At 36.6% G+C, this 15,785-nt stretch overlaps 3 protein-coding genes across 3 annotated transcripts; all 3 read left to right on the top strand.

Moving 5' to 3' along the window:
- The first annotated feature begins 898 nt into the window (after positions 1-898).
- On the top strand, positions 899-1,866 carry LOC138884324 (uncharacterized). The gene is made up of 2 exons (XM_070165459.1): positions 899-1,242; positions 1,308-1,866. Exons 1-2 carry the CDS (start codon positions 899-901, stop codon positions 1,864-1,866), a joined length of 903 nt encoding a protein of 300 aa, XP_070021560.1.
- Positions 1,867-9,114: 7,248 nt separating this feature from the next.
- On the top strand, positions 9,115-10,497 carry LOC104249831 (uncharacterized). The gene is made up of 2 exons (XM_009806330.2): positions 9,115-9,586; positions 10,320-10,497. The coding sequence occupies exons 1-2, from the start codon at positions 9,198-9,200 to the stop codon at positions 10,441-10,443; spliced, it is 513 nt and encodes a 170-aa protein (XP_009804632.1). The 5' UTR covers positions 9,115-9,197; the 3' UTR covers positions 10,444-10,497.
- A 2,200-nt stretch (positions 10,498-12,697) lies between these two features.
- On the top strand, positions 12,698-14,071 carry LOC138884323 (uncharacterized). The gene has a single exon (XM_070165454.1). The coding sequence runs from the start codon at positions 12,698-12,700 to the stop codon at positions 14,069-14,071; it is 1,374 nt and encodes a 457-aa protein (XP_070021555.1).
- The last annotated feature ends 1,714 nt before the right edge of the window (positions 14,072-15,785 follow it).

The following is a 15,785-nucleotide window of genomic DNA, read 5'->3' as shown; positions in this document are numbered from 1 at the left end:
GATTGAAGATATCTTAAGTCCTTAGGTTTGTTGAGTATTTGTTATTTATTCTTCATTGTAACTCCTGTCTTGCTTTTTAAAAGCTATTTTTAGGAAATCCAAATTCGTAAACTCTCCAGTTTATGTTGTGACTAGGTTTAGTCATAAGTTAAAATCTTTGTAACTAGAGAGTTATAAAGTGGCTATTAATAGTGTTATTACAAGTTAGAGTGATTAAAGTGTTTGTAATAGAGTTATTACAAAGTGGCTTGTGGTGAGAGTATCACAAGTTAGTCAAAGTCTTTATAACTAGAGAGTCACAAAGTGGCTTGTGGTGAGTGTACCACAAGTTAGTTTAGTTGAATCCTTTGTAATAGAGTTATTATAAAGTGGCTTGTAATAGGGGTTTACAAGTTAGTGAAGTTGAAAGCCTACAAGTGTAGGTAGTGGTTTTTGTCCCCTTGAGTTGGGATTTTTCCACGTAAAAATCCTCTGTGTTCTTTACTTTCTGCTGAGCTACTGTGGGAACAATTAGAGAACTTGATTCCCTATACTGGCTAGTTTTACAGTCCATTGCTTACAGTGGAACTTATAGAGAATCTGGTTTTCTATATAGTGGGAACTTATCCTATGTCTCATTTACATACTTGTTCAGTAGTTAGCAATGTACCAAACTGATATAGGGCTACATGCGATTTGGTTCATCAGTATTTTCAGAGGAAACTCATAGAGAACCCGGTTCTCTATACAGTCTGGTGGACGCTAAGTTTATAACAATTGGTATCAGAGCGGGTTCTTTTTAAAAGTTTAACACCTAGAAATGATCTATATGGTTGCTCCACCAAATTTCGAGGAAGGACAATCAACGTACAGACCAACAAGATTCAACGACTAATACTATGGTTGGTGAAAAACAAGAATGCATGACTTCATTATGGCTGAGGACTTAGAGCTGTGGGATATAATATGTGATGGACCTTTTGTTCCCATGAAAACTGGTGGCAAGGGAACAGTTATAGTCCCAAAAACAAGAAAAGAGTACAACGATGCTGATAGAAATGCTATTGAGAAGAATTTTAGGGCAAATAAGATTATTTTTTGTGGCATCAGACCAGATGAGTACAACCACATCTCAGCTTGTCAGTCTGCTAAAGAGATTTGGAAAACTTTTCTAACTGCCCATGAGGGAACTACTCAAGTTAAGCAGTCCAAAATTGATATGCTTACTACTGAGTATGAGCTTTTTGAGATGAAGGAGGATGCGTATATTCAAGATATGCACACACGTTTCACCTCAATTATCAATGAGCTTCACTCCCTTGGTAAAGTCATCCCAAGAAACAAGATGGTCCGAAAAATACTCAGTGTTTACCAAGTTCTTGGGAAAGTAAAGTAAATGCTATCACTGAGGCCAAGGATTTGCAGAAGCTGACCATTGATGAACTCATTGGAAATCTCAAAACTTATAAGATGAAGAGAAAGAAGGATTTTAAAAGAAGAGAGCCCAAGAAGGAGAAGAACCTGGTTCTCAAGGCTGCCAACAGAGACTCAAGTAGTGATGAATTCTACATGGAGTATCTCACTCGAAGATTCCAAAAGATGATTCAGAAAAATGGTGGGATTCCAAAGAAAAGGAGTTCCAGCAGGAATTTTGAAGAAAACGATTGCTGCCATAAGTATGGACAGTTTGGACACTTCTTTAAAGACTTACCTCTCCATAAGCAGGATCATTACAAAGCCAACACTGAAAAAGCCACTAAAAGGAACCAGGTCCCTGATAGAAAGTTCAAAAGAAGAGATGTTGCTAACAACATGTTGAAGCGAGCCCTAGTTGATTGGGGAAATTCCTCTAGTGAATCTGAAGGTGAAACACATGATAGTTGCTGATAATGGATCTTCAGAATATGAGTCAGTCTTTGCACTCATGGCCAAATCTAATAATGATGAGGACCATGAGGAAGATGAGGTAAGTTTTCTTGATGATCAAAGAAATTTGAAAACTTACTCTAAGAAAAAATTGATGTCCTTATCAAATGTGTTGATTGATGCCTATCACAGCCTCATTCATGAGAAAAATTCTTTAATAGAAGAAATTGGTGGCCTTGAACAAGAGAGGGATTATATGGGAGTTTCCATTGTAGACTTAAAGGAAACCATTGAGAGTATGAAAAAAGAAAAAGAGATTTTAACTGAGAGTAATGCTCACATTGAGCACGAGAGAGATGACCTATTGGTGGTAGTTGTAAACTTAAAGGAAACAATTGGGGAACTTAAAATGAAAAGTAGACCTGAGAATTCTCAAAAGGGAAAGGAAATTGCAAGTAAGACACACATTAAGCTTGAAAGTGAGTTAAATTTAGTGAAGTCTAGTCTGTGTGCTGAGTTTGAGAGAAACAAACAACTTCATAAAGAACTAGGAAGAGTGAAAAGTGATCTTGAAAACCACTTAAGTGGGCCTAGTCCTCTGATACTATCACAGCCTTGTACACAAACAATGGGGGAAACTGGCAGGGAATCGAGTTTCAAAGGGAAAAGACTCCATACAATCCTTATAGCAAGTACGTTACTGTACCTGACAATTGGCTTCGTACTCACTGTGGCAACACTGGGCACTTTAAAGAAAATTGTAAGGTCAGAATTCAGTCTCAACAGAAAAATAAAGTTTTTGCCGGAAAAGTAACTGCTACTACGGAACCTGGTCCTTCACATAAAAAATGTATAATACCTGCTTGGACTAAAAGAGTCCTCATTCATCCCTTTTCTCATTGCAAAGACACCTGTAAAGTTAAAATTCAGTCATTGCAGAACAATAAAGTTTTTGTTGAAAAGAGGCCTATTGATGAGGAACCTGGTTCCCAGAAAAGAAAATATGTGCTGCCTGCATGGGAAAAAAGGAGTTTGATCCACCCGTTCTATCATTACAAGAGATCCAAACTCGTTTGGGTTCCTAAGTCTAACTCCTAATTTTTTTGTGCAGGGAACAGTGAAAGGGAGCATCCTACAATGGTACATAGATAGCGGTTGCTCAAAGTATATGACTGGAAGTACAAATGATTTCCTTTCACTTAAGGCCCTGCAAGGAGAGAGTGCACCCTTTGGAAATAGCTAAAAGGGGTACACTCTTAGGAAGGATTAAGAAGTCACTCACTTACTTAATTGAAAATGTGTACTATGTTTATGGCCTGAAGTAAAGTCTCTTGAGTGTTTCTCAGATATGTGAAAAGGGAAATAAAGTGGAATTCTTGTCCAAGATATGCACAGTCACAAATCTTGTGACTAGTGAGGTGGTGCTTGTGGCCAAAAGATACAAGAATGTTTACATTGCTGATTTTAAATCCCTGCATGGTGGTGATCTAACATGCCTAAGTGTCATTAATGATGATGCTGAGTTATGGTGAAGATGACTGGGCATGTGAGTTTCTACTTATTGACCAAGTTGGTTATGGAGGACCTGGTTCATGGGCTGAAGCAGTCAACATTGCTTGCTACTTGATTAACAAATGCATGATTAGGTCCCTTCTCAAGAAGTCTCTCTATGAACTGCTCAATGGGAGAAAAGCCAAGTTGACTTACCGGAGAGCCTTTGGATACAAATATTTTGTTCTCAACAATGGTGGCAAAAGGGTCACAAATTCAAGCTATAAATATTGCAAATGGAAAGACTGATTTGATGAGTCAAGTCAAGAAAAAAATGAAGGTGATGCAGTAGAACCTCCAAAAGGCATAGAGGAACCTGGTCCCTCTATCACCTCGACTTAAGCTGACCATAAGGTTGTTGATGCAACATTATGTACTCCTAATGCAGAACAAAATAGTGGAAGTCATAATTCTGTTGATTTCAATGATGATTCACATATGGAAGAACCCGGTCCTTCAAATTCTGAAGTTCAAGTATCCAACTAGAAGCAAAAGAATTCATGTCCCTTCAAAATCTTGAACCCGTTCTGGAAGACGAAGGATCAGGTAGCAGACATCTTCACCAGGGCGCTGAGCAGGGAACATTTTGAAAGAAATCGTCTGGAGTCGGGGTTGATCAAGCTCAACTAAGGACCTGGTCCCTCGATGATTGGCTATGTTAAGAAGGAAAAGTACAATGCTAAAAAGTGTTTTTCGGTAACATCTAACTCAAATCTATGTTATTACAGGTATACACATATGGCAGTTTCAGGACAAAAACAAGTAAGAATGACTTTGCACTTCTAGGAGTCTTTGCTCAAAAAATTTCAAAAAACCGTCAAGGAACCTGGTTCCTGTGACTCAGGTTAGTAGTCTCTTCAATACTTATATGCCTTTTTAAGCTGCTCAAGTGTCATGTCATTAATTTATTTCTACATTTCTCCTGGCTCTCCTCCTAACTGTTGAAGTCCAAAATATTAAACCTTTTCTGAACTGACCCGTTCCCCCGAAAACCACTTCTTCTATCTTACACCCAACCAAAACCAATTCTTTTCTTCCAAATCAAAATCAACCTTGTTTCAAAATAATCCTTCTTTCCAAATATGCCAGAAGTGAACCCAACTTTTTCACTTTCCAAAGACCTAACTCCATCAGAATCAAAACCCCAAGAATTCTTAGGTAGTTTTTTATGGAAGTTTAACTAAAAGGGAATAGGGTAGATCTAATAGTCTAGAGCGTGAGGGTGAAATTATTGTTGGATTTGTAGAAGCCTTGAAGGATGGAGGAATTGGTGAATATGCTGAAAAAGAAAGGAACTGAATAAGGGACTCGGTCCCTAAAATCCTTCTTAGGATGATAATTCTAATGATGATATTTTTCTCTTGGGTTCTATGCTTAAATGAACCTCTGATCCAGTATAAAGGATTGAGAAAAGCAGGTTGATTGATGATGAAGTGGTGTAACTTGCTGATATGGTGATTGTGGAAGAGAGGATGAAGTGGAAGAATCTCCATATGTGAAAAAAACATATATATAAAAAAATGGAGAACAGAAAGTTGGCTGAGAAAGATGCAACAGATGATAAGGGTGAACAGATTGAGAAGAGAAAGAGGGAGACATGGCAGCTCAGGGATAGAAATGGTAGTGTAAGTGAGGAACCTGGTTCCTTACAGAAGCAAAAGGTTGAGTTATCAGTTTTGGATAGGAAGAAGACTCTGAAGTCTCAAAAAGTGCTGTTCGGCAGAGTGTTGACTCTGATATTACTGAAAAATAGAGGAACTTCTTGACATTGTTGAGTTCGAAAAATAGAATCACTTCCTTGTTCCTCGAAGTCCCAACGTTTATGAAGAAGAATTAAAAAGTTCTATATTTTATGTGACACTCTGAAGCTATATGTGCATGGGACTGAGCTTGTTCTTGAAGAGACGAAGCTTGGGGGGATTCTTGGTGATCTGATTGATGGTTCAACATATTCAGATAGGTTGAGAACCTGGTCCTCGAGGACCCCTGGCAGAATAGAATGCTAAGTTGAAGGGTGAGAATGAAATATTGAGAAAACAGATGGAGGAACCGAGGGAACAGATGATCATTGATCAAAGGAGAGTAAATGAACGAATGGATAAGCTCATCAAAGCCTTAGCCCCTTACTTTTCTTCTTGCCCAGTGATCCATGTCCTTCAATCCTTCCAAATTCCCTTGAATTCTTACCTTCTTTTGATCCCTATATTTGATGACATTGGTACTTTAGTTGTTTAAATTGTCATATTATGTATTGTTGAAACTACTGTGCTTTTATTATAATTACTCTACTATGGGCAATCACTCTATTTTGTGCATTGACATTCACTTGTTGTTCTTGTTATTGTTTATGTTGTGTTGCCCAAGTGGCCTGAGTTAATGTTGCTGAACTTCTTTTTGGTGGTGCTTCTTATATTATTCTTTTCGATGATGCCAAAAGGGGGAAGTTATATAGGTGTGTCAACATGGGTAAGGAATAGAATCGAAGAATTGATAAGTTATGTTGTGCATGAAAGATGGCTTTGCTTCACAGAGGGAACATGCTGATAATATGTTGATTATAGGTCTGATCCACAGGGAAACATGTGAGGAATCTGGTTCTCAAGAGGAATAATAATTTTGGGTTTGTCATCATCAAAAAGGGGGAAATTGATAAGTTATGGTACTTTGAGTTTTGATGATTTGCCAAACAGTCTTGAGGAACCAGTTGTGATCAGTTCCTTAGGTTCGGTTCTCATGGGGAATATGGCTGATTCGTATGGGGAACAATATGGAGATCTGATTCTCAGAGGGAATATCAATTCAAAGTTTGTCGTCATCAAAAAGGGGGAAATTGACATGTTACAAGTACCTTGGGCATAAGTACTTTACTTTATGTTTTGATGATCTAACAAACTTACCATCCAGAACCAGATAAGGAACCTTGTTACACATCTACAAGACCTTGAGATCACAAAGTTCCAGGTTGGGATCTAGCGAGATATATAACTCAACTCTTTAGAGAGGAAGGAACAACTAAGGAAACAGGTCCCTACCAATTCCCGAGGAGACTGTATGAAGTCAACTCTCCAGCAGGAAAGTTGATGCCTGCACACGCTACTGCACAGGAACAGTGCAACAGTCAACTTTCTATGGAAGGCTTTTTACCTATCTTGCTTAAATTATTGTAAATGATATCACACACGTATAAATACAATCAAGGAAAGTAAAATAACTTACTTTATGAGAGAACCAAATAAAGGACCTGAAGCATGCCTAGTACAATCATTCAAGTTAATCGACTCAAGATAATCTGGGCAGTGTGCTTTAGATTCACAAGAACCAGATTAGGGACCTGATCCCTTGGTGTTCCCCTGATAGAAGTATAAGTCAACTGTACATCTAGAAAGCAATTACAGAAAGTGACTACCTGCAACAGTGCAACAACCATTTTCCATTAAGATTGGACATCACCATTGTGAATTGACATCACTAAGATAATGTCTTGTGCACTATAAACCTTATGCAAGGCACAAGATTCAGGTTCCAACACTTGCAAAAACAGAAAACGAAAATCCTCTCTCAAGTGCTTGCCTCAACCTCTCTCAAGAACAAAGTTGCTGCAACCTCAAGGACCGGATCCAAGATTGAAGATATCTTAAGTCCTTAGGTTTGTTGAGTCTTTGTTATTTGTTCTTCATTGTAACTCCTATCTTGCTTTTTAGAAGTTATTTTTTAGGAAACCCAAATTCGTAAACTCTCCAGTTTATGTTGTGACTAGGTTTAGTCATAGGTTAAAGTCTTTGTAACTAGAGAGTGATAAAGTGGCTTGTAATAGTGTTATTACAAGTTAGAATGATTAAAGTCTTTGTAATAGAGTTATTACAAAGTGGCTTGCGGTGAGAGTATCACAAGTTAGTCAAAGTCTTTGTAACTAGAGACTCACTAAGTGGCTTGTGGTGGGTGTACCACAAGTTAGTTGAGTTGAATCTTTGTAATAGAGTTATTACAAAGTGGCTTGTAATAGGGGTTTATAAGTTAGTGAAGTTGAAAGCCTACAAGTGTAGGTCATAGTTTTTGTCCCCTTGAGTTGAGATGTTTCCACGTAAAAATCCTCTGTGTTCTTTACTTTCTGCCGAGCTATTGTGGAAACAATTAGAGAACCTGATTCCCTATACTGGCTGATTTTATAGTCTGTTGCTTACAGTGGAGTTTATAGAGAATCTGGTTCTTTATACAGTGGGAACTTATCCTGTGTCTCATTTACATACTTGTTCAGTAGTTAGCACTGTACCAAACTGATATAGGACCAGATCGCTATATAGTTTGGTTCATCAGTATTTTCAGAGGAAACTCATAGAGAACCCGGTTCTCTATACAGTCTGGTGGACGCTAAGTTTCTAACATGAACGACAATAGATCACACAACAAAAGAGAAATATGCCAAAAGAGACACAAACATTTAACGTGGTTCGGTCAACTGACCTACGTCCACAACGGAGATGAGCACTCCACTATAATAAAAAGAGAGTACAAAATATCGAGAGAACAACCTCACGAAGAGGCAAACACAAGTGACTCACTAACACTTGTCCCATAAAGTTCTCCCCGAAAACACGACTCTCAAACCCCATATGACTACATTGTGGATGCTACTGAATGAGAAGAAAGGATCCTCAATTTATAGAAGTCCAAACCTTTTCCTACAAGAAAAAGGACTAGCCAAATATGAGAGATTTGTAATTTCCTTCTACAAGAAGGAAAACCCAATTAAGGTAAACGTGATGCCCTTTCCTTCAATAGATAGGAAAACCAAATATGATAAGAAAATTATGGCAAACACCTAACACATTATTTATGCCCACATTATTAACACGTATAATTATCCCTATATTTATAAGTAAAATCTGGATTGCTATTTGACTTAGTAAAGATATTAGCTGGATATTAAGGTTGTTGATAAGCAGCGCCAAACAATCACATGTAATAGCGTACTAATTAATTTCTCTCATTATTGATTCACACCTAAGTGTTGATTCTTAGCTCGGATGAGACAATTACAGGGTTTGTTAGCCCTGAGTTCATAACAAAATGGCTGAGGCTTGGGGATTTTGGAATTTAACAATAAAACGATGAAATATTCGTAGAACTACTCATATCACCTGCTAAAAAATCCTTATATGTATGGTAATCATTTAATCTGTATACTTTTATGAGGCTTCATATGAAAAATGTGAAATAATCTGAATATCCATCTAACTCAAAGCCTTAAAGCAATAGAGAAAATATTCTAAGGAGTATATATATATACCAAAACTGAAAAATAGAAAGAAATAAAGAAAAGATTATAGTGAGCTGTTTCTTTTTCTTTCGTTAAATTCTTCTTCGGTCTTGATGGACTTTATCTTGTTTTTTCATTTAGGGAGAAACCAAGGGAACGAGCCAGGTCACTGATTTAGCATTTTTTTAAGTCAGCTGTTACGCAGTACAAATTCATTCATGAAGTAGTTAGACACACCAAATAGATTCTTAATTTTAGTAAAAATATATTAAGCGTATTGACCTTGACTTTATAGTATTTTCTGGATGCAAGTGGGATAAACAAAATTCAATTTACTCCAATTGGGTACATAAAACAAAGGGGAGAATCGTGGATTTGGTTGGCTATTACCAAACTCTCTTTCTGTCTTGATTGGCCAATGAATTTCAACAAACATTTACGTACAATATAAATGGCTGCGATTAGATTTGTTTCTCAGCAGGCTTTCCTTTTTACATAATACTTAGTCAAAGCTTTCTTTCTCTACAACGCTGAGCTCATAACAATGGATATCAGCGAAGAGAAATCAGCAAAGTCACAGTTACCCATTGAAGGAGATCACGAACAGAAAGCAACAAAGTCAGAAGAAACAGCTAAGGAAAATGATCAAGGGATCATCACTGCACCAAAGACTGTAAAAATTGAAAGTGATGCAAATATAGCTGCAGAACAAGTTAAAGAAGAAAATCCAACTGAGGACAAGAAAAATGAAGAAGTTAAGAATGAAGAGAAAGCCGGTGAAGATACAAAAGAAAGTGCAGAAGGGCTAGATGAGGAGAAGAAGCCAAGTGAAAAAAAGTTCAAATGCCGGCCAATAGCGTTTCTGTTGGGACTTCCATTTGCCCTTATATCTCTTGTCCTCGCTTTTGTTGGAGGAATTATCTGGATTTTCGGGTTTGTCCTTCTATAATTCCTCTTTCTTTTTATAATAATTTTATCGTTACTCTCATATTTTTTTAAAAAAATTAACTTATATATGAACACTAACACACACACTGTCACTCTCTCTCTCTATATATATATAAAATTTTAATAAATTGTTAATCCCACAACATGTACCTAGTTATCTTTTGGGTGACATAATAGTTAAACTCCTCCGAGAAAAGCATAGCTATAGCAAAGATAATAGAAGAATTTTATGTATCTATTTTTGTTTTTCTTATTAAACATATTTTGAAAAGTTCCTTATTAACGGCTATTCTATTTCTTCCGAGAATAAAATCACAATGGACACGAGTCACGAGTATTTATCGGTGTAGGATTTGCTTTATAGAAGTTGAACCTATAACCTCATGTTCATTGTCATGACTGTTTTATTTGGACGAGATACTGGTCTATGTTTATCGCAAATGAGCTATAAGCTAAGTAAACAAAGTGGAGTAATTTATTTTACTACGTCTATGTCCTTCAATTTGTATGTTTTAAAGGTGAAGATTATACCTATATGAAAAGTACTTCTAAACTGCTAATCATTTTAAGAGTGTTTATTAGTCTGACTTATTCCTACGTAGCTTATTATACTATATATGTCAAACAAAGTTGTTGGAAGAAAGCATTTTTTATGTTAAAAAATGTATAATCTTCTTTTGTAGCTTATTGACATATTTTGGTCATGTGGATGGTGCAGGTTAATGTTAACATGCATATGCCCCTGCTGCTTCTGTGTGACAATCTTGGTTGAAATGGCACTTGGTCTAGTCAATGCTCCTTTTGCCTTATTCCAGTATATCACTGATAAAATACCTTTCTGAAGATTGTACGTTTCATGGGAATTATGGGATTTAAATTGAAGATTTCTCCTTCCAGTCTTCAAAATTTTGTTTTAGTGGTCCTTTAATTTTGGTCTCTTCAAGTTTAAGTGTCCTACATCCAGTAAATTTGCTTCATTTGGTTGGTTGTTCTCGATCTTATTACAGCGTTAGATTAATGTACATTTCATGCAAGTACCTATTATTCTCATAAATATTGCTATTTGAGAGCGATTTTCTTGTAAAACAATATATGTAATTATGCGTCTTTGAGAGTTCTACAGAAATGAAATCACTTTGTCAAGGAATCAAATAATAATAAAAATAATAGGAAATGAAGCTAACATGGAATTATGGAAAGGAGAAATATATAGCCCCTTTTCCTTCTTTTGATGAGGATACAATCCATAAGGGTTTGAAACATCTTATCCAACGTTAGATACTTAAGTGAAAGTGATCTAGGTTAATTAGGGGCGTACAAAGGAAGTCGACAAACTGCACCAACCCGATAATTCGAGTCAAATCGAGGAAAAAAACCCGACTATGATTTGGTTTGATTTGGTTTGGTGTTAGAAAAAAAATCCGACCATAAGTGGTTTGGTTTGATTTTAACTAAAGAAAGTCAAACCGAAACCAAACCAACCCGACATCACATATATATAAATTTTAGATATATTTAATATATAAATATACTTATTGTGATGTAATTTATAAATATTTCTTCAACTTTTTCATAATTTTATCTTTTAAGGTATTATTTCAAGGTTGGACTTAGAACTTTTGAATGTTCCAATAAATTTTATAGCCATTAATATTAGTAACTCAAATAATGCTAACAAAAGTCCAAACCAAAATCAAATCAATACTAATGCTAACAAAATATATTCAATTCAATACTACGAATGACAATGTATTGAATATCTATTTTTGTTTTGCAATAATTTAGATAAAAATGCATAATCTATTTTTATCTTTTCTTTAGCGTTTAGTCATGTAATTAATACTCCCTTCTTAGTCTACTTACTCTAGCATGACTTAATACTTTTAGATTATGTTTATTTTTATTATGGCTTTTTAATTAGCAATATTTATATTACATAATTTTATTGTCTTTATTGTTGAATATTTTAAGATAATGCCATGACACATCTCATACTTTGAATTATTTTCTTGGAAAATACCTTATATAGTTGTATTTTACTAGGATCAACAAAATATTTTGAGCACAAGTTATATGTTTTGTGCAACGAAGATTTTGAGCACAATTAGTTTTGTTTGGTAATTACAAAATTCGAACCAACCCGACCTATATACACCCCTAAGGTTAATCCATGATGGAGTAGGCTGATCATTAAAACTGTCAGTCCTTATATTGAATATAGCAACTTACGACACCAAATTGGTAAGCATAATAAAACTGAAAATGAGCAAGACCTCTAACCTCCTCCCCCCCCCCCGCCAAACCCAACCCCAAAAAGGAAGAATTAACACAAATAGCCGTCCATCTAATCTCTTAAAATTAAAATAGCCCGCCAAAGTATATTATGAGTATAATTCATGTTTAATATATGTATAACTGTGTATAATCAATGTATATATCAAAAACACCAGTTAGAGTTAGTTGTTAGTTAGTTAGGAAATTAATTGAGGGACCTAAGTGTAAAGAAAAGAAGTTGAGGGTCATAATTTTAGAGAGTAGGAAGGGCACATGTTTTCTATTAGATAAACAGTGCCCCTCCAGAAATCAGTTGTATTCTTTCTTCTTCTTCAACATAAGCAAAAATGGAGTTGTCTTCTCTTCATTTCCCTTTTCTAGATCTTTCCTGATTCTTCTCTAAATTCAATTGCATGCTATGAAACTAGGATCATTGAGTGTAGATTCAACAAATTAATATGGTATCAGAGCCTCGATTGATGTAATTGCGCAGATCAGAGTTATTGAAGTTGTAGAATTTTGAGCTCAGCTATGGCGACAAATGAAATTGCACAATTATCTCACAATCACCCACTATTTCTTCGAGATTCAGATGCACCTGGCACAATTGATCTCTTGAAGCTCACAAGGCCGGAAAACTATGCCCTATGGAGCAGAGCGATAAGGGTTGCATTGTTAGTGAAGAACAAGCTAGGGTTTGTGGATGGTACATGTGTAAAAAGATCGTACAAAGGAGAATTAGAGACACAGTGGGAAAGATATAATGTTGTCATGGTTTCCTGGTTGAGTAGCACTGTAGCTAGTTAGTTGGTGCGTAGCATCATGTATGCTTCTAGTGCGAAGAAGGTATGGGATGAGTTCAAAGAGAGGTTTGACAAGGATAATTTGACTCGAACCTATCAATTTTGGGCTGAGATTGCAAGCCTAAAGCAAGGAACTAAGTCAGTTACCTCATACTTCTCAAAAGTGAAAGATCTATGGGATGAGTTGGACATTTTGGCCCCATTACCTTCTTGTGACTGTGAAAAATCGAGGCCTTATGTGGAACATCTAGTGAGGCAAAGATTGCTGCAGTTCATCAGGGGACTCAATGAGAGTTACAGTCAAGTAAGGAGCAATATACTGCAGAGAAGGCCAGTTTTATCAGTCAATCAAGCTTATGCATTGGCTGTACAGGAGGAGAGTCAAAGAACACTAGGTGTTGTGGAATCAAATAAGGAACCACTAACAATGTTAGCAGGAAGGGGTCAGATGTTCAAAGGCAAGAAGCCAGGGCTGATCTGCGAGCATTGTGGTTATAAAGGCCATCTGAAGGAGAATTGTTACAAAATAATAGGCTATCCTTCGGATTTCAAAAGCAAGAAGAAGGGGCAACTAGGTACATATAAACCTTTTGCTAACAATGCTAACACGGATGCGTGTGTTGAGGCCAGAAATCAACCACAGGGAAACTACCTCACAACAGAACAGTACAAACTGTTGGTAAGCCTATTGGAGAAAACTTCATTAGAAGAAAGGAGTGTAGGACCATCAGAGTTAACTGGATCATCAAACATGGTAGGTATTATGTCATTGATGTCCAATGTATCCAATGTATGTGTATATGATTGGATAATATACTCAGGTGCATCACACCACATAACATTTTGCAAGAGTGTATTAGATTCCATTAGACTTGTAGAAGGACAGTATAGTTTTGGAGTACAAACACCTACAGGAGATAGATCTGAAATCACACATGCTGGAGATGCTACAATCTTAGGGAACCAGAAAATTAAGAATGTGTTATATGTGCCAAACTTTAAGTTCAACTTACTCTCAGTATCCAAGCTGACTAAGGACCTATGCTGCTCTGCATGTTTTTTCCCTAATTTTTGTGTATTTCAGGGACTATATAGTGGCAGGGTGCTGGGGATTGGTAGAGAAAATAGTGGACTTTACATACTTAGTAGAGGAGATGTAGTTGTTGCTGGTTCATTTCACAAAGAAGCAGTAACAACCACATTGTGGCATCAAAGGCTAGGACATGCCTCTACATATGCTATGCAGCATTTGCCAGATTTGAAGAATAAAGTGAAGCTAGAGATGCAAAAGGACTGTCAAATTTGCCCTTTAGCTAAACAAAGTGGACTGAATTTTCCCATAAGTAACAATAGTTCAAACTGTGTGTTTCAATTGGTGCATGCTGATGTATAGAGTTCTTACAAAGTAGCAACTTATGATAGAAAATAATATTTTGTTACTTTAGTTGATGACTATAGTAGATATACATGGACTTGTTTGTTAAAGTCCAAATGTGAAGCTTTTGTTGTGCTAAAAGACTTTTTTTCTTTAGTAAAAAATCAGTTTGGTGTGATGGTTAAGACATTAACAACAGACAATGGTACAGAGTTTTTTAATAGTCAGTGTGGTGACTTGTTTAAAGCACTTGGGATTGTTCATCAAAGCAGTTGTCCAAACACTCCAAAGTAGAATGGAGTTGTGGAAAGAAAACACATGCATATCCTTGATGTGGCTAGAGCACTCAAGCTTCAAAGTAATGTGACACTCAGATTCTGGGGAGAATGTATTAAAACAACAGTGTATCTCATCTACAAGATACCCACACAGGTTTTGAACAAAAGATCTCCCTATGAGTTGTTATATGGTAAACAACCAAACATAGTTCATTTGAGAGTATTTGGTTGTTTATGTTATGCAAGTACTCTTCCTAGAGGTGACAAATTTACTGCTAGAGCAAGAAGAGCAGTAATGATGGGGTACTCAGAGACACAAAAAGGATACAAACTCTTTGATTTAGAATCTAACATTTTCTTTGTCAGTAGGGATGTAACGTTTAGGGAAGATGTCTTCCCTTTCCAAGGTGAGGAAGTTTGTTAGGAGGATTTGTTTATTCTTGCACCAGTAGATATGAACACTGATACACTAAGAGCATATGGTGATGGTGTTCCTGTTGACTGATAACTAGGTATTATGGTTTATTTTACACTCCTTCTTACTTCTGTTTTGATTAAAAATGTGTACAAAATAGTCCCAAAGGTTTACGTGTTGTACTTGTTTGCAGGGTTTGGTCAAAAAGGTGACAACTAGTCAAAACCATCTCAAAAAGGAGGGAAACATGCACAAGTACCAAGAACAAGTTCAAGCACAGTGCAACAGGTCCACTGCGTATGGTCCGCAGTGAAGAGATTCAGAGAGTGCAAATTTTGGAAAAGTCAAGCATTGCGGTCGCAAAGCATTTTGTGCGGACCGCAATGGCTTCACCACGGCCGCACTCAATATTGTGCGGTCTGCAAAGAAGGAGTTCAGAGAGTTGGGACTTTTGAAAATCAACGCCAATGCAGTCCGCGGTCCTTTTTGTGCCGACCGCAACAAAAGTCACCGTGGCCGCGGTGCATTTTGTGTGGCCCGCAGTGGTCAAGTTCAGAGAGCAGAGTTTAAAGCCAAGATGCCTCATTGCGGCTGCACTCGATTTTGCGCGACCGCACAATCCCTGCAGGGGTATTTTTGTCCAAAAAATTTGGCCTAGTATAAATAGTTTCTTTTCCCATTTTTAGGTCATCAGTTGTATTCTAACGTGGGGCTGCGCTCGTGAACAGTAGTTCTTAACCATTTTGAGTAATTTTAGAGTAGTTTTATCATTGAATATTCAAGTATTAGCTTGTAATTAAATATTAAGGGTGTTATTTTCATCTATTTCTCAGTTTTCTTCTATTATCGTGAGTAGCTAGAACCATTATCTAGGGTTGTGGCTCAACCCTAGTATGGGTATTTGATGGGTCTTTTGTTTTAAGGCTTGAATGTCTATGGGTGTTTGATATTTGGACTAATTTATGGTTTCAATATTGAATTAGTGGTTGCAAACACTAATTTGTACCTATTTGACTTGGGTTCTTCTTGAGAAATAGAA

This window comes from Nicotiana sylvestris, chromosome 2 (assembly GCF_000393655.2).
Source record: "Nicotiana sylvestris chromosome 2, ASM39365v2, whole genome shotgun sequence".
Taxonomy (NCBI): domain Eukaryota; kingdom Viridiplantae; phylum Streptophyta; class Magnoliopsida; order Solanales; family Solanaceae; genus Nicotiana; species Nicotiana sylvestris.
The sequence above is the reverse complement of the archived record's forward strand: the minus strand, read 5'-3'. Positions and strand labels throughout refer to the sequence as shown.